The sequence below is a fragment of the Choristoneura fumiferana genome, chromosome 23, assembly GCF_025370935.1.
Source record: "Choristoneura fumiferana chromosome 23, NRCan_CFum_1, whole genome shotgun sequence".
NCBI lineage: Eukaryota > Metazoa > Arthropoda > Insecta > Lepidoptera > Tortricidae > Choristoneura > Choristoneura fumiferana.
Window position 1 is genome coordinate 8,522,465 of NC_133494.1, and position 27,826 is coordinate 8,550,290.

Below are 27,826 nucleotides of genomic sequence, written 5' to 3' on the forward strand. Positions count from 1 at the left end.
GACTACTTTTTATAATGATGATGGTACGTTATGTCATTTAGCGATTTGGGAAAAAAATAATTTAAATCAGTCACCTTGTTTATTATTCCGCATACGATGCTGTTGAGCTAATAAGCTAGCGTTGAAATATTAAGCGGTAAGGGGCTTACCAATAAATAAAATTTTAACGCCATCAAAACAATTTTTTGAAATAAAAACTTGTACCTACCTATTTGAAAATCTTGCCAGATCAAAATATTACATTAAAGTAGGTAGGTAAGGTAGCTTCAATAATTTTAAACTGTAGATCTACAATCACTCTGTTGTTATGCTTGCTTGGTGGTATTAAGTTTAGTTACTCTTTTGACACCTAATGGGTTATTTAAGGCATAAACTAAACACATATCTAGGTAAAATTCAAATGGAGCACCTCTTAAGCTAGTCTCCAACCTATATCATAGTATTACTTAAAACATTTCTAAATAGTAAATCTTGAACATGAAACTAGATTCGCTTATAATAGTGAAATAAACCCGGATAACTCACGACTTAAATCGAGTTTAGCCCGACATACAAATAGAAATGTTAATAAAATTAATATTCTAATATTCTTCTTCGACATGTTAGCATAGTGAACAGTGTATGCAAACTCGTCATTAAATATCAGGATATTTCAATTACTTACTTTACATAAGGGTCGCAGGCGTTGGCCAATGCGGGAGTACGAGACGGCAGATGTTTCACCTTTATGACATGCACTTGAAGCCTTTCGGTGGTGGATTCGTATTTCAGTGTGAACCACACGCGACCCTTGGGAAATTAAAATGAAAGGTCAATGGACACGTAACATAGAGATTTGTAACATGACGTTTTGATGTTGTTCGGTCGGTGAGACGTGTCTATGCATTTATGTGATGACTTTCGTGATAGGTGGCAATTTTATACCGGGTGTTGCTTTTAGTAATTTCACAAATACGGATGAGTTTTACCGTTAATTTATGCACTTTACAGCCACAAAACATCTTTTAATTTAGATTTGAATGGATCCCTGTGTTTAAACGTTCACTAAAAACGTATACAATATATATTATATTAATCTTCATTAATATTGTTGATGTTTAAACCAGTTTTTTTTTGTAATACTCAAAGTCAAAGTCAAAATATCTTTATTCAATTTAGGTTATAACAAGCACTTATGAATGTAAAAAAAAATCTACCACCGGTTCGGAAAAACCTCTGTTGAGAAGAATCCGGCAAGAAACTCAACGAGGTGCACATATTTTAAGATGTTTGTTTTATTTTTTTGTTTTTCAGTTTAGCTAACTTTATTAGGTTAATCTTAACTTTATTAATACCTACCTATGTATAGTTCGATATTGTGTTTTTTGTGTTATGGTGAAAATAAAGTTTTAATCAATCAATCAATCAATCAATCAAGGTATATTTTTTTAATCAAATTTACAATATTATTAAATGATATCTATACATCACAAGTATTTAACACAACTTTATTTTTAACACAGTAGCTTCGCTATTTGAGGGGATCGCTAATGCGGATCGGAATTATTTCCAAATATCCCTGTCCATGATATAATCATGAACTTTATAATACGCCTTAGATAATAATGTCTTCTTGACTATAGGTCTGAATTTTGTATCCGTTTCATTTGTAATATTTTTTGGATTTTTATTGTAAAATAGTAAAGTATAATGGTACCTACCGTTAATAGTTTTATTATTGGCTCAATCAATTTGAGTTTTATTTTCCATTTTAGGTGATTTATCTTGAACTTTGATGATCACATTCTAAATCAAGTTTGAAGGCTAAAACGGAGCGCGCTGAGAGCGGTGACAATTTCCGCTTGTACGCAGAAAGTCACTTGGAGTTTTTTATGCCCTAATGTATTTAAGTTGGATACTTTTTTATGCCCCGTTAATATGACAGAGGTTTTGAGCACAATGCAATTCACTCGAATCTTGCACAAAACCTAAAATTACACATATTTCAGTTAGCTAGGTATAATCTTTTTTACACAGTCCCTTTTCTCAAAAATTTCAGCCACCCACGTATCTTATTACACTGTTTTCACAGAAATGGACTATTTTATCATACGAGTAGTGTTGACTTTTGTTCACGTCCATAAAAAATCCCAGCTTGATGCTTAGCCGTTTTTCTTTTGTTTCGGCGCCCCCACGCTGAGGAAACAGTGAAAAAGTTGTTTCAGTTTTTCCCAAATAAAAGATGTGAGGAAACAATAAAAACCGTCATGACGGAAGCATGTATAAATATTCATCAAGCACACGCAACTTTTACAACGCTCGGCTATGAAATTATTATGCCTTGTTTTACGGTTGCCGTATACAATAATGTGGGTACTAGGTATAAACGTCACACATATGAGGTTCATAAACGACATACGTGCAATAATTTGCTTAGGGATTGTTTACATGAAATATTTCGACACCCGATTTTGTTCTAGGTACGTTACCGCTAAAATCTTGTGACAAACTCTGATTTCTTTGTTAATTTATTAGGAAGTGAGTTTATCCTACTAATATTGTAAATAAGTAAGTTTGAAAAGATGTTTCCTACTCCATCATGTAATAATGTCTGAATAAGTGTGTGTGTGTGTGTGTGTGTGTGTGTGTGTGTGTGTGTGTGTGTGTGTGTGTGTGTGTGTGAAAAATCTGTAAATATATCTAACGGTAATTTACAATATTGATACTATCAAGTAGGGACATTGTAAACAAATAGTTGCGGTAGAAGGTAATTGAAAAAGCGGAACCTAACCTTAAAACAAGCAAATTAATTTAATCAAAAACCCTGCCTACGTTGATTTACTTTATAATCGGATTTGAATTAATTATGAAGGAGGAATAAATTAATTACCACATGCCCCTCTGGCCAGAGCAGGTCCTCGTCGAGGCAATCAGCTTTATAGAGCGACGGATCCAAGACGCCGAGATCGGTCGTGTTAGCTGTAACAATTGGAATAATGAGTAAGCAACACAGGAAAATATAATTCTGAATGCCAAGGAAGCTAACTTAAAGATCAATTCACAAGAACTGGTACGAATGAATTGAATGAGTGAATGATAACTTCCATGTGTGCGGTGCGCCACAAAATGGTTAACCACAGGTTGATTTAATAAGTGACTATCGTGTTGTAAGAAGTTCTTGTTTTGAAAATACCTATAAAGAGGCGCCTTTGCGGGCGTTCAAGTAATACGCAACGCAATTTTTGGAGATTTTTGCCGTTTTCCGAATTAAGTTGGCATTTTTTGGCACAGTCACACTGGCAACTCAGCATGAGAGCATTTTTATAGGCCATGAACAACAACTGATGATGCGAATTCCCCACTTTTGAGGATATTATAGTATGTACTTGTTACAAACCAACTGTGAAACTCATTCGCATCACCTTTCGTGAATCGACCTATTAGCTTAAGATAGACGTACTAAATTTGACGCTCGCAAAAAGTATAATAGTATAGTTGACGATATTATGTACACTCAGTTACAATTTTCTTTAATTCAAAAATAACGACCTAAATTGTACTTAGTCAATTTAGAACCATACTAAGTTAACTGAAGTAAAAAAAAAACTGAACCACGTTACAGGTGGGTAAAGTTACCTACGCCAACAAACCGTAAATGTTGTAGCAGGTCTAGATATTTTGCGAAAAATGTACGATAGCACTTTAGGAAAGAGCTAAATAAGCTCTGTAAGCTATACTCTATTTTTTCACACATGATTCAAATGACAGATGATGATTATGTAACTTTGTAAGGTGATAACTAATTTTTATTTTTTTCCATCAGAGATATAATGCTTGAAAAAATTAAATTACATTAAAACTGCTGATTGTTCGAATATTTGAACTCCAATTTGCTAACGAATTGTTAAGTTACTGCGTAGGCACCGTGTTATATTAACTTACTTTTCTCAAACATTCTATGTAATGTTTATGTTGTGTTCCTTAAACAGACTTCAAAATGTATACTGTTGCAGGCCTAGGCCTTTTTTTTACGCAAAACGTCAAATATCCACGATAAAGGCCATTATACACGACTTGAAATTATTAATCTGAATTTCTATGGGTCTTATTTTTATTAGTTACTGAATAAATTCACAAGACTATGAATATTCTATATGTAAGTATATAAGTATTGCCGGCGCGTTTTAGATGAAATATAAATAAAAATATAAGCGTTAACAAAATAAACTTTATTCTATAACTCAACAACTATACTTAATTATGTTCGATACATATCCACCATGACACCAAGTTAGACAGAGACAGCTTCATACTAGTCATCACTCTCATACATACAGCATTACATTGCTTACTTTTAACAGTTTTACGTCAAATTACAATTTAATTTACATAATAAAGTATTAATGTAGCTGATTAAATGGGCTGCAGTTCATGTATATGGCCCTAAAAGCCGAACAGCAAACACTATAAGAAAAAGTTTTGGCGGGAAAGTTGACAAGTGTCATTGTCTTTTTTTATTGAATGGACTGGGGCTTTAGCCATTTTGCAAGTAAGTGGAATTGTTATTTCAAAAGTTTCGTTTAGAAACGTGATAAGTACGTGATTTTTTTATTTTTGCAGTCCGTTATATCTAAGTACATGTTTTATAGCAATTAGATTTTTTTGGGATTATTTTAACGTTTTAAAAATTCATATTACAATGAAATAAACAATTATAAAGATGGTAGTTATAATTTGAGTCTGGTACAATATTAGTTGTCTTACGAATAAAACATCGATTTTTAGGAGTTTTTATTTATTTTAGTGCATGTTTGAGAAAAGCACTATACAAGCCTCGGCGTGAAAGAACATGCCAGCCTCGTCTATACATACTCGGCCAGCAAACCTTTCTTTCCCGGCCTCTGCAGTAGGTAATGGCTATTCTTTAATGAACGCCTTTACAATGTTGTTTCAATAGGCTGCAATTGCTAGAGGTGAGGGTTATCGGTAAAAATAAAGGCGGTAAAATAAACTAACTTATTATTAATTTGCAAGTTTGCAGAGTCGGAAAGTGACACTCCAAGTGTTGAATAAATTATATTTTAAAATTCAAATATGACTTTCAGTTCGATAGCGTAAAAAATAATGCTATTGGCACTTTTAGCACTAGGTACATACCTACTCGTACATGCAAAAGTATCGATAGTTTGCGTAACAGTAGGAGGGACTTTAGTTACGTCAGTTTGGTATATCTGTCATTTGAATCATGTTAGAAAAAATAGAATAATGTATCTCGTTGGAACCCGAACTTTTATCTACCTCTTGAATGAATAATTATTTCTTCAAAATATTGTAAGCTTATTATTGGTTTAAACAACATACAGAAGTTCTGTTGCGTCAAATTTCGCTTGAGTTTGACTAGAGGCCACCGGCTTTGTAACGGCGGGCCGTTACAAAAATACCATACAAACATTACTAAATGCTTGTTCCTTGGTTTGATTGTTCTAATGAGTTTGTCAGTTGCAGACGTCGTCTCTGTGTATCGTTTCACTACTGCCCACGTTTCCGCGAATAACATTTCTATTGAACCATCGAATTTAAATGAGATTAGGTAGTTAGGTAACAATAAGAATTTAAATCAATTTGTATTGTAAGACGTGGCTATTGTGCCGCCAAACTACCTCCGAAACACGCAACGCAATACAATAAAACAATGTATCCTGCGCGTCCGCGCGTCCCTTCTTAATTTAATTTTCTCTTTTCTGACTTTTTCATCTTTATCATAATTTAAATCATTTTATGTCTGTTTATTTTTTCGTATACCTAGACTTTTCCTTACTTTTCTTTAAGTTTAAATATTTATATCTATACAATATTTTTTATTAAAATATTCACAATTAAACCCAAAAAAGCAGCAATCCTTATTTAATATTGTAAATGTAAAAGTATGTATCTATGACGGTCTGTTACCTCTTCACGCTTAAGTCGCTGAACCAATTTAAATTAAATTTGGTAAGAAGGTAGTTTGAAACCCTGGGAAGGACATTAGAATATTTTTAGTCCCGAAAAATTGCATAGTTCCCACGGGAAATAAAAAAAACAGTTTTCACAGTCGTGGGCAAAAAACATAATAAAAAACACCGGGCAAGTGCGAGTCGGACTCGCGCACCGAGGGTTCCGTACACGTTTTTTTTATATATTTGAGTTGATTGAATAAAAGGTAAATTGCGGTTTACGATTTATGACGTATTACAAAAAAAACTACTACTAGATCTCGTTCAAACCAATTTTCGGTGGATGTTTGCATGGTAATGTACATTATATATTTTTTTTAGTTTTATCATTCTCTTATTTTAGAAGTTACAGGGGGGGGGGGAACACACATTTTACCACTTTGGAAGTGTCTCTCGCGCAAAATTAACTTATTGTAAACCTCAAAACAATTTTTAAGACCTATCCATAGATACCCCACACGTATGGGTTTGATGAAAAAAAAAAATTGAGTTTCAGTTCTAAGTATGGGGAACCCCCAAAATTCATTGGTTTTTTTTTCTATTTTTGTGTGAAAATCTTAATGCGGTTCACAGAATAACATCTACTTTCCAAGTTTCAACAGTATAGTTCTTATAGTTTCGGAAAAAAGTGGCTGTGACATACCTACGGACGGACAGACACAGACAGACATAACGAATCCACAAGGGTTCCGTTTTTGCCATTTGGCTACGGAACCCTTTTTCTTTTGTGACGGTAGCATGACCATTTAATTATTCAAATATAGCTCTCACAAAGCGTTTCCGCATCCCAGATAAGCCAATTATCTTCACGAGCTTGTCACTGTTCTGTGTCAGCATGAAATGAAAGGACTACCCAGACAACTGAACCCCGACAAAGCACAGCAGTTACGAGGCATTGTTTAAATTTTAATGAAACATTCGCCATGACCTTTGCGACTATGACGCATTTTCACTTTAATATGCCACACCGTACAAGTGTAAATGTAATCAGATCTACAGAGTAAAAATAATGCGCGAAAAAAGGTTGAGTTAACTGAAATTAAGTAATGCTCCGATTTATTTCGTGGCTCTGAAACAATGTTGTTGCTTGCACTCGTATATAAGTAAATCCTACCAACGACTTGTAAGACGGATAAGAAAAATAAACGAACTCTAGCGTAAACACGTTTCCATTGACAACAAAAACGTCCGCAATGACCCTTCCTTAAGTGTTGGAAGTATTCCCTGATAGCAAGCTTTTGTGTCAGGCTTGTGCCGGTCCCAGAGGGCCGGACGGTGCGTCATTTACAGTCCAAAGTTTAGGGAGCGGTCACGTCGGAGGGGATTTGTAACGTGCGTTAGAAAAGTTTGATTCGGATTGCTAGAAATGTAACATAAGCAACTTATTAAACCAACGTAAATGTTAGCAACACAAAATATGTATATCCTGTGAGGGCCTAGTTTAACAGAACACTAATCAGAACGCTCGTTAAATTTTGTTCACAAATTAGATTATAACTAAATAACTTATATACTTAAGGACTATTGTTTTATTTCTTTCAATAGTTGCAAGATAAATGGACTATTTTCAATATGGTAACTGGGTCCTAGTTTTGGATCCGATCGAAGCGAACAAGTAAGTAGGTATCTTATATCACCATTTCCTCAAAGAAAAGCTCTACAAGTAAGGAAGCTCTTTTATTCACCCCGTTGGTTTATTTTAAACAGACAATATTCGGTGGTCATATTTTCATATCATATTGCATGAAAAGTGTTAAATGTTTCTGAATTATTTCACATGGATTCATCGGTATCCATAAAATGAACAAAAAACGCAAACCCATGTCAATGGTTTTATAATCGTCAGTGATGGGACTTGATTATAAAACATCCCGGGAATCTTTTTCAATCTCATTTCATTGCAACGTTACTCAGACACAATATAAAAAAAAAAAACAGAAAATAACGAATTCGGAGATTAGATTTTCATTTATCTAAACGTGTATATTTTAAAACAAATACAAACATTGCAAATATTCCTAAATAGCTAAGTCCCTTGTAAACACTGACTGCCTAAAATAATTTACTGTCTGACCCAAATTCTATTAGATTCCAAGCGCCGGAGTACCTAGCACAATTTCACCAGAAATACTTAATTGAATCAAAGGATTAAGGTTAGAGGGCAATTATAATGTTTTGTGGTATGTAACCATGCACATACATGCGTTCTATTGGATTTACCTTTAAATAAGTACCTTATTGAAATCAAAGAGCTAGGTAATGTACTATCAGCAAAGCAATTACCTACCTACATACATAATTACTAAGACAATATTTTATACTGTAGCTTCTCTCTGGCTTTCTTATATTAAAATCGAAATTAATGATTATATTATTATGTAAATAACAATTCAAAAATAAATTGCTGACTTGAGGAGATTTTTGTATGAGAAGGTATATATATTCACTATCATAACTCATACACCTTATTTTATTTGTGTAACCTTTTTGTTTTTTCTTTTGTACAATAAAGAGTATAAACAAAAAAACAAACAAGCTGTGAATGTAAAACATAGTTTACATTCTCATACTTTTGTAATACCCTAACACAATCGGGAATTTTATATTGCTAAAATTACATGGGCATTTCGGCCACATTACAGCGCCTTTGAACTACCGGTATATGATATTGTTTTTGTTCCAATATTTTATCAGACCGACGCACAACAATAACACTGTCTGAAGATTTTTCCCAAGATACATTTCGTTGCCCACACATATGCCTATCATCTATGACTCACACTTTCACATTTCAGTGTTGAGTTCAAATATGAAGGCAAATTAAACTAAGGGCGTGTCATAAGAGGTGTGGTTAGTGAACAAATTCTCTAGAGGGGATTGTGGTGAAGCTTTGCATTACGACGACAAACCACTTCGTTTATTTAAGTAGATGTCACATTCATGTATAAACATTATCAGGTTTAGAGTAAAGCAGGTTAAAATATTATTATTGCTATTGAACGTCAGCCGTAAACAGTCGGTATTAGGACAAAGCCTGCCATTCAATTAATAGGTATTTACCGTTGTTGAGGTTGGGCTGACGGTAAGCTCTCCTATTTGATATACACCAATGATGTTTATCTCCATAAATACCGTTACTGTTCTACCTTGCTCTTAAGGTTCTACCTGCGTGTTATCTTAGCGTCGCTAAGAAAAGTAAATTAGTCTGAACTTATACTCGTAACGAGGTTTCAGTTATTTACTTCAGCTCAAGAAGTTTCAATTATAACAATAATTCCAGATTTTATTTAGCGTTTCTATTATCAAAATAACTGATTGGATATATACTTTCAGCAGATCGACTTAGAGATTACACTGTGAAAGTAATCTAATCGCCATATTTTATTATTTTGTTCAAATGAACAGAGTATAGTCCGCTAGTCCATTAGATCACAATTTTTTTGTCTTTATCCTTCATAGTCAAATTCAATAGTCGTATATCGATAGCCATATTCTTGTGGAGACTGATTTGCTTTTGTTCTCTTCTTCTTTAAATTATCCCCATATTTATGTGCTTAGTACCTATTTACATAGTCCTTTCGGTCTTTAGGTTCTGATAGCAGAGCATTTTAATTTATATGAACAAAAACGTATACAAACCATAAGATTACCTATATGTACAAAAAGCAACAAGTATCCCAGTAATGTTGAGGAAAAGTGGACGTAAAAGAAAATTGTTTTGTCCCTCGTAATGTTTTTTAGTGTTGGAAAAATGCTTTAGTTGTTGAGCGTTTTCCTCGCAGTTGCGAAGGACTATCACAATGACATGAATGTTCAATTATGTTGGTTGACAAGTTAAGTACATTGAAAGAAATCAGGTTGATACCTTAGTATTGCTATTATCTTTTGCAATATTTTATTTTAGTTAACGTATCAACAAACAAGAATAGGTGAGCACTATAAGAAAGAAGATTCTGTAAAATTATAGTTTTTGTTGAAATAATATTTTTGTCATATCAATTTTAATTATTACTTTGTATCGCACCAAGAGCCATTTAGAATTGCAGAAACCTTTTGTTAAGTAAAATCTTAAATCTTGGTATAGAGCAACACTTTGGCCTTTAAAATTAAAGGTTACTATTACGAATTTAATGCATAAAATACAAGAAAGTATTTTGTGGTGGCCTTTTATTGTGGCAAGGCGGGAACAACGCTGCGAGAAACTAGCATATTTACGCGAACTTGTAGCGGAATATGGAAATACGCAATTTAAATTCATAGGTCGGCTTGAAACATATCTTATTGTACCCTTAGTAAATCTCTACTGAAATATCAAATTTCGATTTGGTTAAGATATTTTACAGTTAGTAATTTGCTACTATTAAACAATGATTCGTTAATAAATTACAATGAGTTGTAGTTTAATAACAAAAATAACTATGGGTACAATAAGGGATAGACGAACGTATAACTTGCGATAACGTGACGTTGAGCATCTAAAAGCCGTGGTGGCCTGGTGGTTTGACCTATCGCCTCTCAAGCAGAGGGTCGTGGGTTCAAACCCCGGCTCGCACCTCTGAGTTTTTCGATATTCATGTGCGGAGTTACATTTGAAATTTACCACGAGCTTTGCGGTGAAGGAAAACATCGTGAGGAAACCTGCACAAACCTGCGAAGCAATTCAATGGTGCGTGTGAAGTTCCCAATCCGCACTGGGCCCGCGTGGGAACTATGGCCCAAGCCCTCTTGTTCTGAGAGGAGGCCTCTGCCCAGCAGTGGGACGTATATAGGCTGGGATGGAGCATCTAAAAGAGATGTAAATGAAAGCTACCAATAGGATTAGGTAGGTACTTCATTTTTCTAGTCTCGCTCAGGGCTGCTTTTCTATTGGTGGAGTTTTTCTTCTCACACTAAATACATAGCAGAAGAATAAACAACATAAGAAAATCGTGTGACTAAAATTTCTTGGAACCAGGAAAAATATTACAAACAATGCTGACAAGTTCCCGGAACGCACTGTTGAATACGTCTCTGATCCTATTTCTTTTATTTTCTGGTTACTTACCTTAAAGTACAAACAGTTCAGTAATGAGTTCTTACTATGTAGATTGGCAACGTACCTAATTAGGGAGAGTTGTCCGCTCGAGGCTCTGTTGACCGTCCTCAGCTTGTTTGCCCGGCGCACGTTTTATTTATTACCAATGCGAAGTTACTTATTAGACAGTCATCGTAAAACAACTTGCTTACGAGTATAACTATATTCTTTTAAATAGTAACTTATCTTCGTTATATTTTATTAGCTAAACTACAGAACTTTTTCCTTGAAGTGGCATTTGTAGGTTTGTTATAATATAATACATTTAATTAATTATATCTGTTTGTACATAACAGGTGTTTTTGGTAAAAATTGAGTTGTCACACAAACCATTATTTATGTAAATAAAGTTAAGTTAAAGTACACTATGATTACCGCAAGAATACATTTATTTGCTCAATAAGTTGATCGTTATTTTCCTAGTGGGCAAAACGCAGTGTGTAAATATTTTGGGCTTTTTTAGCAAGGGTGTGTCCGACCGAACTGTGTGTCAACGACATACAATGTAGTTAAATCAATAGACATCACTTTAGGCAATGAATTTATTATTTTGAAGTAACGTCATATGAAATCCTCACAATTAAATCCTGTACTCTTAGCCTTGAAAATTAAATATAACAATCCTACTAATAATATACTCGCAAATGTGACAATTTGCGTGCGAGTAAAAGCTTCCACAAAGCTTTTCTTGGGAATTCGCATGGTTTACTCGTGTGAAGATGTGGCTGAGGTCTAGTGGATAAATTAATATAGCTACGGCAATAGAAAAAAAAAACTGAAAAAAAGAAGAATTTGGGCAACTAAGTCATAAGTAAATACGTGGTATCAACGCAAATTGGCAACCGTGAAGCACGTAATACGCGCAACCATGACGCCGTGAAATTATAGGCATTTTCTAACCTTATTTTTTATAAAAAGGGACGTCCAATATTCAGCAAAACTAAAAAGGGTGCTTGGTGAGCGTTCTAGGTCTTGCTAAAATAATTTTAGACACAGAAGCACTTATCTAATCAAGTGAAGGTAGTCGACAGCCCTAAACCCTTCGACCCTTACGTTTGAATATGCTCCAAAGGAATTCTGCAAAAAAAAGTTTACGAGCTACGAATAATAATTCTTTCGTAGTTTACGAGTAAAAGAGAGAACTTTTATGCGAAGAGTGGGATTCGTGACTTCAGTTTCGTGTTTTTTTTTATCTAGAGCACTACGTGCAATCTAACTTTTAATGTTTACCGCCTGAGGTGGTTCTCGGGCGTTGTCGCATTGCAGTTATGGTCATAAAACCCCACTCAGAAAGTCTGCATTACATTTTTTCTGAGACAAAGTTTCGACCTAAGGAAAGATAAGACATACTCGTAAGAATTTATGTTTGCGTCTAAGTTACTTTTTCAATCAACGAAGCACCTGCTACCTCGTATCTTGATAACGTGTTCGATATTAAAATAGTGATCCATGTTAAATTTGTTTTTTTTTTATAAGAAGAAAATCCTTAACCTCATAATTAGCGTAACACATACGAGTAGCAACCCAGTCATCAGGTAGAGAATACCTACCAGTTTGTTCAGTTAATTCTGATGTTGGTTTTGGATCGTAATCAACTAATGATATAAGGGTAATACAACTTTAGTCCCACGATCTAATTTTTAATTTTAATTAAATCTTCTAACAGCCGTGACATAGCCATGTTAGCCTAGTTGTCTGACCGACCGAGTTGGATGGCCTCTCCAGCAGAGGAACCTGGGTTCAAACCCGGGCTCGCACCTCTAAGTTTTTTGAAAATCATGCGCATGGCCCATACAGACTTGCATATTATTCTGTTTTTTCTTTTATTTATATTTTGTGTAGTTAAGGTATATTTTAACTCCTAAATTGGTTCCAGCGGAAGACCGGCGTCGGCCGCAAGGTTGACATCATGCTGAGTTGGGACCATTTCGTGACAAAGTTTATTTCCTTTTTTTCTTTTTCTTTCATTTGTAAAAATGTCACGAATAAATGTTTTTCTTTCTTTCTTTCTTTCTTTAAATTACATTTGAGATTTGCTACGACCTTTACGATGAAGGAAAACTAACCTAACCTGACCTGCTGAAGCAATTGAACTGTGTGTGTCTGTGTGTGTGTGTGTGTGTGTGTGTGTGTGTGTGTGTGTGTGTGTGTGTGTGTGTGTGTGTGTGTGTGTGTGTGTGTGTGTGTGTGTGTGTGTGTGTGTGTGTGTGTGTGTGTGTGTGTGTGTGTGTGGGGCCGATCGCACAACGTGACTTAATAGGGGCCCACGAGAACGGCAACGGGAACTACGGTCGAAGCGTTCTCATTCTGAGAGGAGTCCTGTGCCCAGCAGTGGGACCTTTATGAGCTGGGATGATGATGATGAAATATTCTAAACCAACAAAATAAGATCTATTTTATTTATTTACGATGGTTTTTAATCGGTGATGAGGAGTTTTCTTACGATACTTAGTTCTTTTTGTATTCTTGTTAAGTATTAATTTTATGATTGTCTTTTATGTACCTACTTAAGTACCTACAATAATGTTTTATCAGGAGTTGAAAAATGTTAATGAACAGTCAACATTTAATTCAAGAGGTCTCACAGGGAAATTCAATACATTTCTCTTTTTGTTTAATTAATTTCAATTAATGATATTGTTCAAATCAATAATCGGATAGGTACATGGATATCCTACATTAACTATTGTATAAGTAGTGAAGTAGATTAGATAGGGGATCTTATAGGGAAGACCGCAATAAATTAATTACTGAATTAGAAATTATGGTACCTGATTGAAAATCGTGTGTAATAAAAAAAGGTTTTCTGATGTCCCAAGGCTAACTGTCAAATAAACAAACCCGAGTAAAATCGAAAACTCAACAAAAATACAGTTTTGAAGTTGTTCTACGTGTCAGGTTGATTGTTTTACAAAATTGTTGCTCCGGTAATGTAGGTATTTTGTTTATCTTGAACATTTCATTTTATTAACACAAATATCTTCGAAGCTATTGTTTCTTCCACGTGTGTTTATGACGTGAATGATTGAGTTCATTATTCGAATAGTTGTTTTTTTGTGAATCTATAGTGTGTTATAAATATGTTATTAATAAAAATATACATAGATAACTCACTAAATGAATTAGAGCGTAACTGTGGGGTCATCGGAGGACACAGGACCTCGCTGCCGATGCTGCTTACAGACACGACGTCACGAAGTTCACCAAGGGATGACGACCGCAGCGCTGGCAGAGAGAAGTTTACTTCCTTGGTCCTGTTGGAAAATAGTAGGTACATTACTGCCTATACCTGAAAGTATAGGCAATGCCGTACCATAATTTAAAAACCAATAATTCAAAACTTTACTTAAAAAGGGAGGATAAAAAGTCACAAGCTTTTTATTAGGTTGTGATATTTAAATAAAATAAATAAATATCATGGGACAATCGGCACCAATTTGTATGTATGTTCAGGTCAAATCTTGCACATGCCCCAGTTCTAGTGTTTTGATTGACCTGAAATTTGTTATAAGTATTTTTTGATCATGGTTAATAAATGTTTCCATGCATTGTTTGATGTAGAACGTTAATCGCGTCAGTCAAACTTACCCTAAACAACCTCTTGAAACATTCGAAAAAAAAATGAATACGACCTGTTTACACATATTTATGTCTGCGTGTGAGTTTTATGTGAGTGTTTTTCAACTTGTGGGTCGCGACCCCCTGGGGGGTCGTGAAGCCTCTTAAGCGGGATCGCCGAGCCCCTATTAGTTGCTGGGAAAACTACTTCAGTCAAAAAAAAAGTTTAAAAATATTTATTAAGAAAATGTTACCTAACTCATTATATTTGTCGCAAAATAAAATGCATGAAAAAAAAACAACTGTTAAGGGGGTCGCGAAATATTTCTTCATACTAAAGGGGTCGTGTCATCAAAAAGGTTGAAAACACTGCTGTAAGCCTTAAAATTTGTGTGAAAGAATCAAACAAATTGCAAATGATGATACTCTAAGATAATTTTACTGCCCTACGGCTACCAAAACCAAATAATTCGTTTAGTACATTTACTTATTGTATGTTATTCAACAAAAATATTCTGCGTTTTAAAGCATGAACGTATAAAAAACGTAGGCAACAGTGCAACACTCCTTCATGTCGTTTAATTTTGCTCTAGTGTCCATTCGGAAGTCTCCAAAACATTAATCTGGCAAATAAAGTGTTCCTTATTTCATTTATTTTCTCCATTTTGCTGCGGCAATGACAATATGGCCGTGAATACCGTCCAATCAAATGTTTGTTCTCTTAAGTGGTGATGGCGAGACGTATCTAGGAGAAAAACTATTTGCACTGTTGCCTCGTCCTTGCTACTGTGTAGATAGAAGTGTAAATAATAATAAAGTGGATTATATTACGATTTTCTCATTCCTTCTCATTATTTTTCTTTACAAAACGAACGAAGAACGAAGAAAACGATACAGTAAAAAGTTAGTGTCTAAAATCTGATCCTTGTTTATATAATTTATCTTATATAAGTTTTACCTGAAAATACTTATAAAAACTTATTGTTTACATTAAGTGTGTAGACGACGCTGCAAAAATAAAATTTATTTTTCATTATCTTTCTGGAAATAAAAAGTCATAAATTTTGACTTATAATTAAGATTTTTAATTAGATTCGCTTAAAATCTTAAATATTAAGATTAGCGTCTAAGCGGAAGATTTTGTGTTATATTTGAAATAAACAGTTTTTGTTTTACACGCACACACCCACATTTGCCACATATTTTGACTTCAAAAGCCTTCAATTATTTTGACAAAACTTTCCGTACACTTCAATGTTTAGGAAAACATGGCACTTGAAATATGCAGCATTTTCTAATGTCTTTTAAGCTGTTCGCTCCCCGTGGTCGTTCAAGTTTAAATTGGAAATTATGTGTTTCTGAGTGCGGCTTTTAAGAAAGATTTGCTGTAGTAGTACACCTACTACTCTCAAGTTAAACGCGAATATTCAAGAAATGTCAAAAATATTTATTTAATTTGCCCTCAGTCTTTGTAAATCCGCACATACATAATGAATAATCTCCGTCAACATAGATGTGTGGAATCCTCGCTAATTGTTATCATTATAATAATATATTGTTATAATACTTATAATAAACTATAAAAATCAGATCAACACACAGTCTCTTCATTTTAATTTCTACAAATTAATAGTTACAATAAAAAGCACTACCTACGAAGTATTGACGCCAGAAATCTTTGTGGTTTTCCGCAAAGCCAGAACAATTTCATGAATATTTATTTGTTAGTTCAACCGTGCATTCTTCGGTTAAGCATTACTATACCTACTAAGTAAGAGCCGAGCTAAAAGTATTCGAAATAACTAAGAAATTGTAGCAGTAAATTATCCGCCTTTGTTCAAACTTTGAGTCGTTATAAAGTTTTATTGAGATCTTTTAAGTCCTGTAGACTGGAAAATTGAGGTACATTTACCTCCTGATGTGTCGGTATCTAAAAATAACATTCCGATTTCAGGTGTGTAGGTACGTCACCAGCACCAATATCTGGTACAACAAAGCGTTCATTAATATCTAATACAACTCTATTTCTAGGGCCGGAAGGACGTGTCAGATATTTTTTCAGTGAATGTACAGTCAAGGGCAAAGATATCGACACGGCCAAAGTTGCAAAAATATGTATACACAGCCTTAATGTTCAGTGCATAAAATCGTGTAAGTATACATATTTTTGTAACTGGCCATGTCACATATTTTTGCCCTTGACTGTACTAGGTAAGGTAACCTCAAAGTTCTACAATGGTAATTTATTCATTCTGAGCAAAGACTGACACGTGTTGGTGAGAAAGATAATATTAGCTCAAGTTGCTGTGACAAGCTTGGTTGCCAAGTAGATACTTTCCTTTATAAATTATCAAGTACGAGGAGCTGCACTGAGCGACTGGAGAGCAAATAGTGAGCATTACCCAGGAATACTAGCTTATTGCTAGCAATTAGAGCGTTCTTTTCCACATTTTCACGCACACGTCACTACAGTAGCAACACTGTCACCGACTAAATCAGTTAGGTCTGCTACTGGCAACCAACACAATAAAGTTGGCCAATTGTTCCATCAAAATATACGCAGATTAACAGAGGAATACTCTAAAGGCAACGTAGTTTGTAAATGACAGTCTGAAGGTTTACTACATTAAAAACTACTTACTAAACTGTAAGTACAAAGTACAGCGCTGTTTTGCTAGTTAGGTGAAAGAGTTTAACTAAAATTTGAATAGTTTGCTACAACTAGGTATATATAACGTCTTTGCAGTCTACATACACACATCAATTGCCGTTATGTACGAAATTTCAAGTAATGTCAAACTATCTGCTGAAAGTCGATAAAAAATCACTTGTACCGTAGTGGACAGGAAAATAATTCAAACCTGCGATCGTTGTGACGGTTCCGTATATTTAAATTATAACAATGTAACTGTACAAATTTTAATAAATGCATTAGGTGTAAGTACATTTTAAAGTTGATGCCTGAGATTTAAGATTTTTACCTCTAAAAACATTTTTCCCACAAAACGTTTGAAAGATATCATTATGTCACATTGATAACAAAATAAATATAATAACGAATTACAAAATATTTAAATGTTTAGTATATTTTAAGGACTTTCAATGTACCGTTAAAGTGTAGTTATTTTTAACCGACTTCAAAAAAGGAGGAGGTTTTATGTTCCAATGTTTGTATTTTTTTTATGTATGTTCGCCGATTACTCAGACAATTGTGGACCGATTTTCAAATTTCTTTTTTTAATCGAAAGGGTACTCTTCTGAGGGGCCACCCATTGTCGCCAAGTCAAGATTTGATGATGGGATCCTAGGGAAATCGAGGGCAAACCTCAAATTTTATAGGCACACCTATGGTGATTTTGGCATTTTTAGCATTAAGATAAGCATTTACGTTCAAAAAGTATCATGTAGTAAACTGGACCTGATGAAGAAGACCGTAGATGGCCAATGGAGCTCGTCAAAGATGTAAGCCTAATTCGCTCGTCATACGTAGCGACTAAGAAGTTGCTTTAAGTTAATGATTCTTTCGAACTGATCTGATTATACAACAACGTAACTAAGCCGTGTTTGAGTTTCATGGAATCGTTGTGAGATGTACTTTGGCTACAAATCATTAAAAAGTGAGAAATAAAGAAAATTTTTAACAATCAAGTAAATCCGACTCCAAATAAATAAAACAATAACAAAAAATGGAACCGACTACATTACCTACGAGAAACAGATTGTCAAATTTTGATAAAAGCAGTAAATCAATATGCATTTATGCGATGCAATGTCTATTATTTGCATATTTCGGCGTACTGGTTTTGTGTACACTCACTGAAACACTATACACACAGTAGTGTAGCTACCACCAATAGTCATGTCAATTTAATAAAGCCACGAACACAAATTGTGTTACCTACAACCGAAACTAAACCCAATTTAATGGAAGTAGTAGCCACAAGAGTAGAAATGTTTGAGCTAACGACTCTCAATCGATATGTGCGAATTGCCTAGTACGTGTTTGGTTTGTGAGTGAGAGAGGCTCCGAATCTGTCCTTCTCATTAAAGAAAGACGGAATGAGGGTTTGAAAATTTGGTTTATTTCTTGCCATTCACTATAAATGTTTCCCTCAAAGTCAGTGTGCGTAGATTTACTTTGATTGATGCAAGACGTCTTTGGGGGCCAGATGAGCGTAATTTTTTAGGTTGTGCGGCGCGTATTTTCGATCGTCATGTGCCACAATCTGGTGTTTTGTGTAAAACCTAATTACGCGTCTTTAATAAACGTGACTCACAACTCAAATAATTGCGCTGATCTGCCTTCATGCTTTAACTTATGTGAATAGAAAGAAATGAACGCTATGAAACCAATAAATATTATCTAAGCATCTATCCTTTTTAAACATTTTTTTATAACCTAGAATTCTTACATATAACAAGGTCCAACGATGTCATGCGGCGGATAGACCAGTATGGGAGGCGATGGCGCCGGCGAGGGGCTATTCTTACGCCTGCGCGCCACGAACACGCCCGCCATTATGATCAGAAGCACTATCGCTGCGCTCGCGCCGCCCAATGCCACCAAAGCCGCTTCTACAATTGAAATAAAAGAACGGTTTGGTATTATAGTAAATTAACGGCACAATTACAATTAAGATTAGATATTGCAAGTACCTACTGTGGATAAGGAAAGGACATATAGAAGTAATAGGGGAAAAGTGGAAACATTTTGTTTAAAAACAAAATACGGGATAGTATTTGAAAACAATCAGATATCACTTGAAAGTGGTGCAAATGGGTCCATTCGGCTTGCATAGTTATTGAAAGTCCGAACGTAATGTTTGTCAGAATGATCGTTTGCCATAACTCTTTTTTCTCTGAATCCAATAATTGTTCAGAATTGTTATAAAACGAACCTCACCTAACCTACGGTTTTCTATAGGAAGACCATTTAAAATTTTTAGAAAAATTTACAGTTTAAGTAGAAAAAAAATATGACAAACCATAAACCATTCTTATGCTTATTCTTACAAACGATGATTCGGACAAACTACGGTATGACTAGCGAAAGGTAAGCGAACTATGGCGCTCCCGGTGCAAAGTCGTGCTTACGAGTAGTAGACAAATGACAGCACAAAATCATCTTATTAATTTGTCGAAAACTTAATTTTTGCTAGTAGGTAAGTACCTAGTTCTGTAGGAATACACAGATTTTTACCGTTTTCGGCTCTCCGGCTTTGGAATCCGTTTGCTGCAACCTAAGGAATGTTGGAAACCCCTGACATTATCATTTCAAAGTTCAATATCTCAAAAATGACTGAACCGATTCTAATGAAGTATCTAATACCTACCTTTAAACGAGCAATTCTTGTATATCCATACTCCCATACTACGTGTTTGTATGCTTATGTGTTTGTGTGTTTGTCCGTCTTTCACGCCGTAACGGAGCGACAGATCAACGTCATTTTTGGCATAGAGATGAGATAGTGACAGAAGTGATGAGAGAAGTGACATAGGCTACTTTTTATCCCGGAAAAATGCTCAGTTCCCGAGGGAACAGCGCATGATAACCGAATACCACGCGGGCGGAGCCGCGGGCAAAAGCTAGTATGTAGATATATTTCGGATATCTCTTACCATCAGGGAGACCCACTTGCTCGTTTGCCATCCAGTCAAATAAATAAATAAATAATAAATAATAATAAATAAACGGGTCCAACGATTTCGATGAAATTTGGTATGTAGGGGTTTTCGGGGATGGTCTTATCTCTGGGAAAACGCTTTGTACCGAGTTTTAGCCCGAGCTGAGCTCGGCCGCCCCGATATTAACTAACTATAAGGACCACCACAAGGGAACTCGTTTTCAAGTAAAAAAACCATTCGTTTGAGAGCTACGATGCCACATATAGAAGACAGACAGACATTGGTGTCAATCTTATAATTATAACAGCCCTCCTTTTGCATCGGGGTTAAAAATAATGTCGTGTAATATTTTAAATGTAATAAAAAAGTACCTAGTTTTAAGTTAAAAAGTTTTAAAACGAAGAAATTCAATTAGTTTTATTTAATAATGTTCAGCGATTTTACAAAAAAATAATCTATATAGGTACCTACCTACTTAAGCTACTCTCTTACAAAAATACAAACTACAAAGCTACGTTTCCACCAATAATGTGGGAGGATGTGTTGCTAGAAAAATATTTTTCATTAAACAATAGAAACGCTTAGTTTGCCTCGCCTCGCGCAGCACATCTCTGGTGGAAACAGCTGAGCGCAGCGAGGCAGGTACCTAAATGAAGCGTTTCTATTGGTTAATGAAAAACACATACTCGTACCTCGCAACACATCCTCGCACATTATTGGTGGAAATACAGCTTTAATCACGTAAACTTTAAGGGTAGACTAGACAGGCGGGTCAGGCAACTTATTACTTAGCAGACTAATTTTTATTCTAGGTCACATGAGATCTGTGACATGAATTATGTATCTAGACTTATACTGACGTTAGTTCTAAATTAGTATAAAGTACTAAACATAAGACTGCATTAACATGGACCACAAAGGTTTTACAAAGCGTCCCGCTTGCTTGGTTAATATAAACTCACTACCTAGAACTTTTAATGATGTTTACTGTTATGATACGACACTTTAGAGGTCTGCAATTTCTGTAGGCAATGGTCGTAATTCGAATAACTCTGTTTCTGGCAATAGGAAATTCATATTCTGTAGACGATTGAATACCCATTTGTATTTTATATTTATAGTCCAAAAATTACGTCTAATACTACGACATGCCGTTACAAGTTAATGTTTTTTTTTCTATTTTTTGGCTCTGGCGAAAAGTTGGGTTTTCAGCCATTATCGTTATTTATCGTCAATATTTATATATACATACCTTTGTCTACCCTGCTCGAGTAGTTTATTATGCGCACCACGCAATTTCTCCCATTTAATGGGGCAAACAGCTCAAACAAGTGCCCTTAAATTTAATGAAGCCATCACACGTCTCGTAAAAGCACTTCGACGCGTGTAAGCCGCTTGTCGATTGTTTTGCAACCTAAAAGCATATCTGCGGAACAAGTTGTTTCTGACACTTTCCACTCCCAGAACTGACATTATCCTCCTTTATCCCTCAGCTGTCCTTTAACTTCCGCGTTTTATCTCACACTTTTCAAGGACCCGGCTTAAGATACAACCCAAATGTCAATGGAGCTCAAGGGGCCCGTGGCCGCAAGTTTCGTATGAAAGGGACCGAAGAAGTTGTAGCAATGATTGCTCCTTATTGAGGGGAAATTCCTGTCTCGAGAAGGGTGGAATTACGATGAGGGTCAAAAAGGTGTGAGATTTTTTTATGAAAAAGGCTGACCTACGCAATTTTGTTGCTTGTAAAATCAGCCTATTTTGTTGTTTTATGAGCCTAAAAATAAAAGCTGACGTAAATAATGCTTACCTATGTATATCGACATCATCAACAATAATAGATAGTGTGACCAAAAGCATTTCAAGTCAACATTTATCGCAGACCGTTATGACGTTAGAAATATGATATAGCGCCATGAATATTTTTATGGACACCATTAAATACGGAGGTTTTTATAGGTGTGTAATAATTTAACAGGCAGATCGCAAATTTACACCTAAACAAGCAATTTAGTTAGGTTTTATTCGGTTCAAGCACGTAAATAGGTGAACGCTCTTATCATAAACCTGAATATTTCGCTTTAATAAATTTTCGGCGTAAAAATCCTTTTAAATGAGGAAATTTCAAACAAAAATATCTGTTTTATCAATGTATTGGTATTTGTTGGTAAAATGTACCTACGTCATACTTCTAATAATCATTACCACTAAATTCCAGGTTCATAGTCCAACGGGTAGTTAAAAAAAATCTTCCGAAGAAAATTTTCTACCTAAAAACAGTTCACTTTTGTGGCATGCCATTCTGCCTTTCCAACTTTTAAAGGCAGTATTATAATGTTCCTATGAAAATGTTAGCTTAAATTGTACTTTAAAGATTAATGTTTCGCAAACGGATCCGTATTACAAAATTGCCCTAGCAAACTTACATTTTTTTTAATACCTATCCGATGATATCCCACGGGTTTGGACGAGAAAAAAATACCTTACAAACGTTATTGTAACAAAAATTACCTACGAGTACCACTATCCGCGTAAATAGAGTTAATATGTACCCTTTCAAAAATAATTACTGCACTCTTTTGAAAGACCCGCTTATGTCTTACCATCGTAATTTAAAAATACATAACTATATTTTTCCTTACATAAGACAAAAAATATCTTACCTCTCAAATTGACAGCATTAGCAATAGAAAAGCCAGTGACAGAGCTGACGGTCGGCGACTCGTCGAAGATAGAGTTTACTGGAGACGAGTCGAATTCTTGGACCTCGGAGTGTCTCGATGTCACTGGGTCGTCGTATTCACGCGGACGAGGGTCATAGTAGTCCGGTGGTTCTGCGCGCTCGCCCGTCGTATCCGACTCGTAATCTAAGGTGAAATTGAATGAGAAATTACTTTCACATCGAGTTAGGCTGCGTTCCTACCAGAGATGTGCGAGGTTGTGTTGCGAGGAATGTTTTTGTCATGAACCAATAGAAACGCTTTACGCGGTGGTGACCTCTTACCATCAGGAGACCCACTTGCTCGTTTGCCATCCAGTCAAATAAAACTAAAACAACAAGAACGAAAGTCACCGACGTTGCTCAAAGAATTAGTTAGCTGGCCATGTAGGACCGATGAACGGTGGAGTAGACGAGTCCTCAAATGGAGACCACGGACGAGAAAACGTAGTGTAAGGCGTCCTACGGTGGATGGACGACCTTAAGAGGGTCGCTGGTGGCGTATGGATGCCAGGGGCTGAAGACAGAGTGTTGTGGCACGCCATGGAAGAGGCCTATCCATGTCCAGCAGTTGGCTGCTGTAGGCTACGGACATCTTTAATCGCTCGGCGGAGCGAGGATGGTAAATGAAGCGTTTCTATTGGTTCATGATAGCACATTCCTCCCAAAGCATTATTGCACATCTCCAGGTGGGCAGCCTAGTCAAAAGGGTAAATTTTTATGAAGGTGTCACATACATATGACTCGTGTGTGTTAGTCGTACCCATAATACCTAATATTACTAGACGAATCGACCTTGCTTGACAGCGTGACCGAAAGTGAGATGGGCCTGTCTGTGTAAATTTGTAAATGTCTGTGTGAGTTTTAGAGTTGCCCTCACTGCTAAATATGAGTTGTCGATAACCATAGGCACCGTATCCCCGGTATCCCTGTATATTCGGTATCGTCATGTAGGTAAGGTACACAGTACAAATAAATCTTAAGGGCTGTTGCAAAAAAGGTACTAGAAACTTCATAAACATTTCTAAATTAAAAAAATTGCCAGCAAATATCTGTCATTCCCACTCATGTGTGTGTAACTTTACACTAGACAGTTAGGTAGGTACCTATATTCGTATGTCAAGAGTGTAAATAGTAAGCTATGAATAAAACACAAACAAGATACGTACCACGTACCTACTAGCTTTAATGAACACTTAAGATATGTTTAGTTAGCGTGGCACAAAAGTCAAAATCTCAATATTAAAAATGACTCGAACAAAACGTATGAAAATTATCGCTAAATTGACTTTACACGATTATACGATACAGCTCTGCGACAGACGCACAGACAGACAGAGGAGGCTTAGTATAGGGTCCGGTTTGGCACCATTTGGGTACGGAACCCTAAATACAAAACACTGAATTTTTGTTTGTAAACAAATAGTTATTATTTTATTTACTTAAAGTCATTAAATTCTCAATGTTAAGTTATTTTACTTTTATTTTCTCAAATCTTTAAATCTAAGAAAAGCAGCTATAAATTTTAGTACAAAACTTTATTGGAACAATATCGATATAGGTATCGATAAAAAATATTCAAACTCTACGCCGTAAGTGCTCAAGTTCACGGATACAATATATTTTTATTTAACACATAATTGTTAAGCCATATTTATGAAATAGACTGTTTACCGCTTCATATTAGAATTTAATAAGTAAATTTGCCCTCTGTAATTTAGCCCTCTCATTCCAAGAGGAGGCCTGTGCCCTGCAGTGGGACGTATATAGGCTGGGATGATGATGATGATGATGAAGTAAATTTGAGAATACGTACACATTCAATGAATATAAGAGCTATGAAAATGGTACTTGTACAATCATATTTACCTGTGAAATGTATGTTAATTTGGGTTATTGCAGTAGGTTATATACAACTCAACACAGAACACGACTCCATTCTGGAATCCTACCGTTTTATGCAAAAAATCGAAAGGATTGCAGAAAAAAACACAAAACAAATACGAAGAAAATTTTGACAGAAGGCGAAAGGAGGCTCACTGATTCAAAACGGGTAACGCTGTCATTTTCATTTTATCTCTTTCCCACACATAGCTTATGCCGTTAGGATCTGTTTCTTCACTCGCACCACTGTTAGTCTATTTACGCTAGTAATATTAGGTTTATGGTCGTACCACGAAACTAGCGTAGGTATGGTGTACTTAAGTAGTTAATTTCAATTGTTTATTAAGTACAGTCTTATTTCCCTAAAATGATCAAATCCCGACCCCACATTATTTTCTAGGGAAACAATAAAACCCAAAGCGCATCTTCATAATTTATTATTACCTCACCTTTGCCTCCGTGCAAATACATAAATTCAAAGGTATGACCCTTACTGAGTTACGAGTGCGCGCAGACATATCGTTTCGTTGACCGTTTATTACTTAAAGCCACTGGACCATACTAATCAGATTTTCTCAAGGCTTCGTTTAATATTTTGCGGAAATGCGGGCATCCGCTTAATTTTCCTTTGCGGTAAAATGTTCTTAAAACGGGACGCTGTCTTTTCATGAATAACTTTAGAAATAGTTTTTACCCACGGTTTCACTCGCGTGAACCATTCAATGTAACAGTTGAAATTAAATTTCGGGATTTTACCAATTTCCGATGGGAATTCCCAAAAATGATTATCTCAAAAACTAAGCCATTTATATAACTATAACTAAACCTAAAATTAGTTATTTTGAGAGGTAATTAGCAGCCTTATCAGCTGTCTGTTTCTAAGATATCCTGTGTACCTACATATATATGTATATATGACACAAAACGTAGGTATATAAAACGCTGGTCAGAGCTGGAACGAATGCTGGGGTTGTATATACCTAGTATCTAGTCCTTACTATAGCTGTATTAAAAGCTGCATAAATTATACCTATTCACAAAACTGCAGTCCTATTTATTTATTAGGTACCTTTTTAGTTAGCTTTTTGTTACAGTTGTGAATGAAGGAGGCTCTGAATTATTGTCACAACACAACAGCCATTCGTGTACTCGTACAACCATCATGTCGCGCAAATAATTCTATCGCCTAATTTTGAGTCGAAAAGGCTTATAAAAGGGCTTTATTTGTTTCCATCACATCGTCAGCTTTACATGTGCGACTGCGGTTTACGGTGGGATATTGCAAACCTTCACAGTTGTCAGGTACGAGGCAACATGGCGTGGGCTGTTGGATTGGAATGCTACGGACAGCATTATCGGATTATAGGGAGAGGCTAGGACACCTGTCATTTCAATCAGGAATGGGCGGTTAGAATTACCATATTACGAAATTATTTGCGTTTTTGCGCCTATGACAATGTCATATCAATGTCTCGATCAGTTCTCTAATTTTTTATTATTTTTTTATGACATCGGGGTACGGCAATTAAAAAGACCAAGCATTAGATAACGTTGCGTTAATTAAGAAATTCAATCAAGCTCCAATGGGAAGCCAAATTTGCCAAGCGTTCCAAATTATTTAGTGAACAATGAACATAGTATATTATTGCATTTGTCGCGACAAACATATTTGGGCGGGACATGCCTCTCGCAATTCACGTGACTTGTGTTTTGATAAATTCATTTATAGCGGCGTGAGAAGAGTTTCGAATGTTTTCTTTCTCATCCCTCTTTTGTTGTTACAAATATCACGTGACGTCGCTTCTGATCACGTGTCTGATTGTGTTACTATTATGCCAACGAGGTTTTAATAAATAAACGTACTTATAGAAAGGTTAAACTATAATTTTGGTTAAGATTGGTTTTTGAAATCTTTTTTTTTGTATTTTTTATTTCAATTCCAAATTTTTACTTTTACGGTCATCCCGTAAAACCTAAATTGAAAATACAAACTGAAATATAGATGCATTTAGCATACAAGAAACATTTTTTTTACATTTTGTCGACATAGTTGCAACATTTTTTGAGCAAAGCCGCGGACGGACGGACAGACAGCCATGGCGAAACTATAAGGGTTCCATTTTTGCCATTTTGGTTACGGAACCCTAAAAAGATTAGAAGGTGCTGCAGGGCCTGGTGTTGCAGTTGTCTATGGGCGGTGGTGATCTCTTACCATCAGGAGGCCCACTTGCTCGTTTGTCATCCAGTCGAATAAAAAAATAAATAAAAAAAAGGTGGTTTAGAAGATGGCAAACGAGCAAATAGGTCTCCTGATGGTAAGAGATCACCATCACCATGGGTATTGCAGACGCGTTGCCAACCTAGAGGCCTAAGATGGGATACCTCACGTGCCAGTAATTTCACCGGGTGTCTTACTCTCCACGCCGAAACACAACAGTGCAAGCACTGCTGCTTCAGGCAGGATTAGCAAGCAAGATGGTGGTAGCAATCCGGGCGGACCATGCACAAGGTCCTACCACCTGCAGACTAACTAAAACTACTAAATAAAATATTATATAATTAGTAGTTTCAGAAACATCTTAGTTTCAAATTCGACGATTCGTCGATTTTGATGAATGTCCACAGGGTCTAAGGATTAGGTTTATCAGACACTACCAGGTGTGACGTGATACTCAGATTGCCTGTTGCGGCTATGCAGAAAGCCTTTGGCTGTGACATCAAACGCAACTTGATAGATGAATTCTGCGTAAACATAAAAATATATATACTTAGTAGTGATAAGTATATAGCTTTTCTTGCCTTGAAGATTATGTAGCTAAAGCAAACAGATCTGAAATGTACTATTTTCTCATAATTTATGTCTAACCAGGATAAGTTGTTGACTCATGCACACCACATAAATCGAATTTCGACGACGAATTTCATTCAAACAGTCTAAAATATGAAATAAATTTTAATTAACATGCCACTTTGTTGTAATATTAGAACTTTTGTGTT

The 27,826-nt window shown here is 35.6% G+C and overlaps 1 protein-coding gene across 1 annotated transcript in view; it reads right to left on the reverse strand.

Annotated features, from left to right (window-relative positions):
• Positions 1-27,826, reverse strand: part of LOC141440895 (synaptotagmin-15-like) — a 48,663-nt gene that overhangs the window by 19,323 nt on the left and 1,514 nt on the right. The window contains exons 2-6 of the mRNA XM_074105485.1: positions 22,890-23,093; positions 19,017-19,179; positions 14,161-14,300; positions 2,870-2,958; positions 665-789 (exon numbers count right to left, since the gene is read on the reverse strand). Coding sequence (XP_073961586.1) covers positions 665-789; positions 2,870-2,958; positions 14,161-14,300; positions 19,017-19,179; positions 22,890-23,093 — 721 coding nt within the window. The remainder of the gene's footprint in view (positions 1-664; positions 790-2,869; positions 2,959-14,160; positions 14,301-19,016; positions 19,180-22,889; positions 23,094-27,826) is intronic.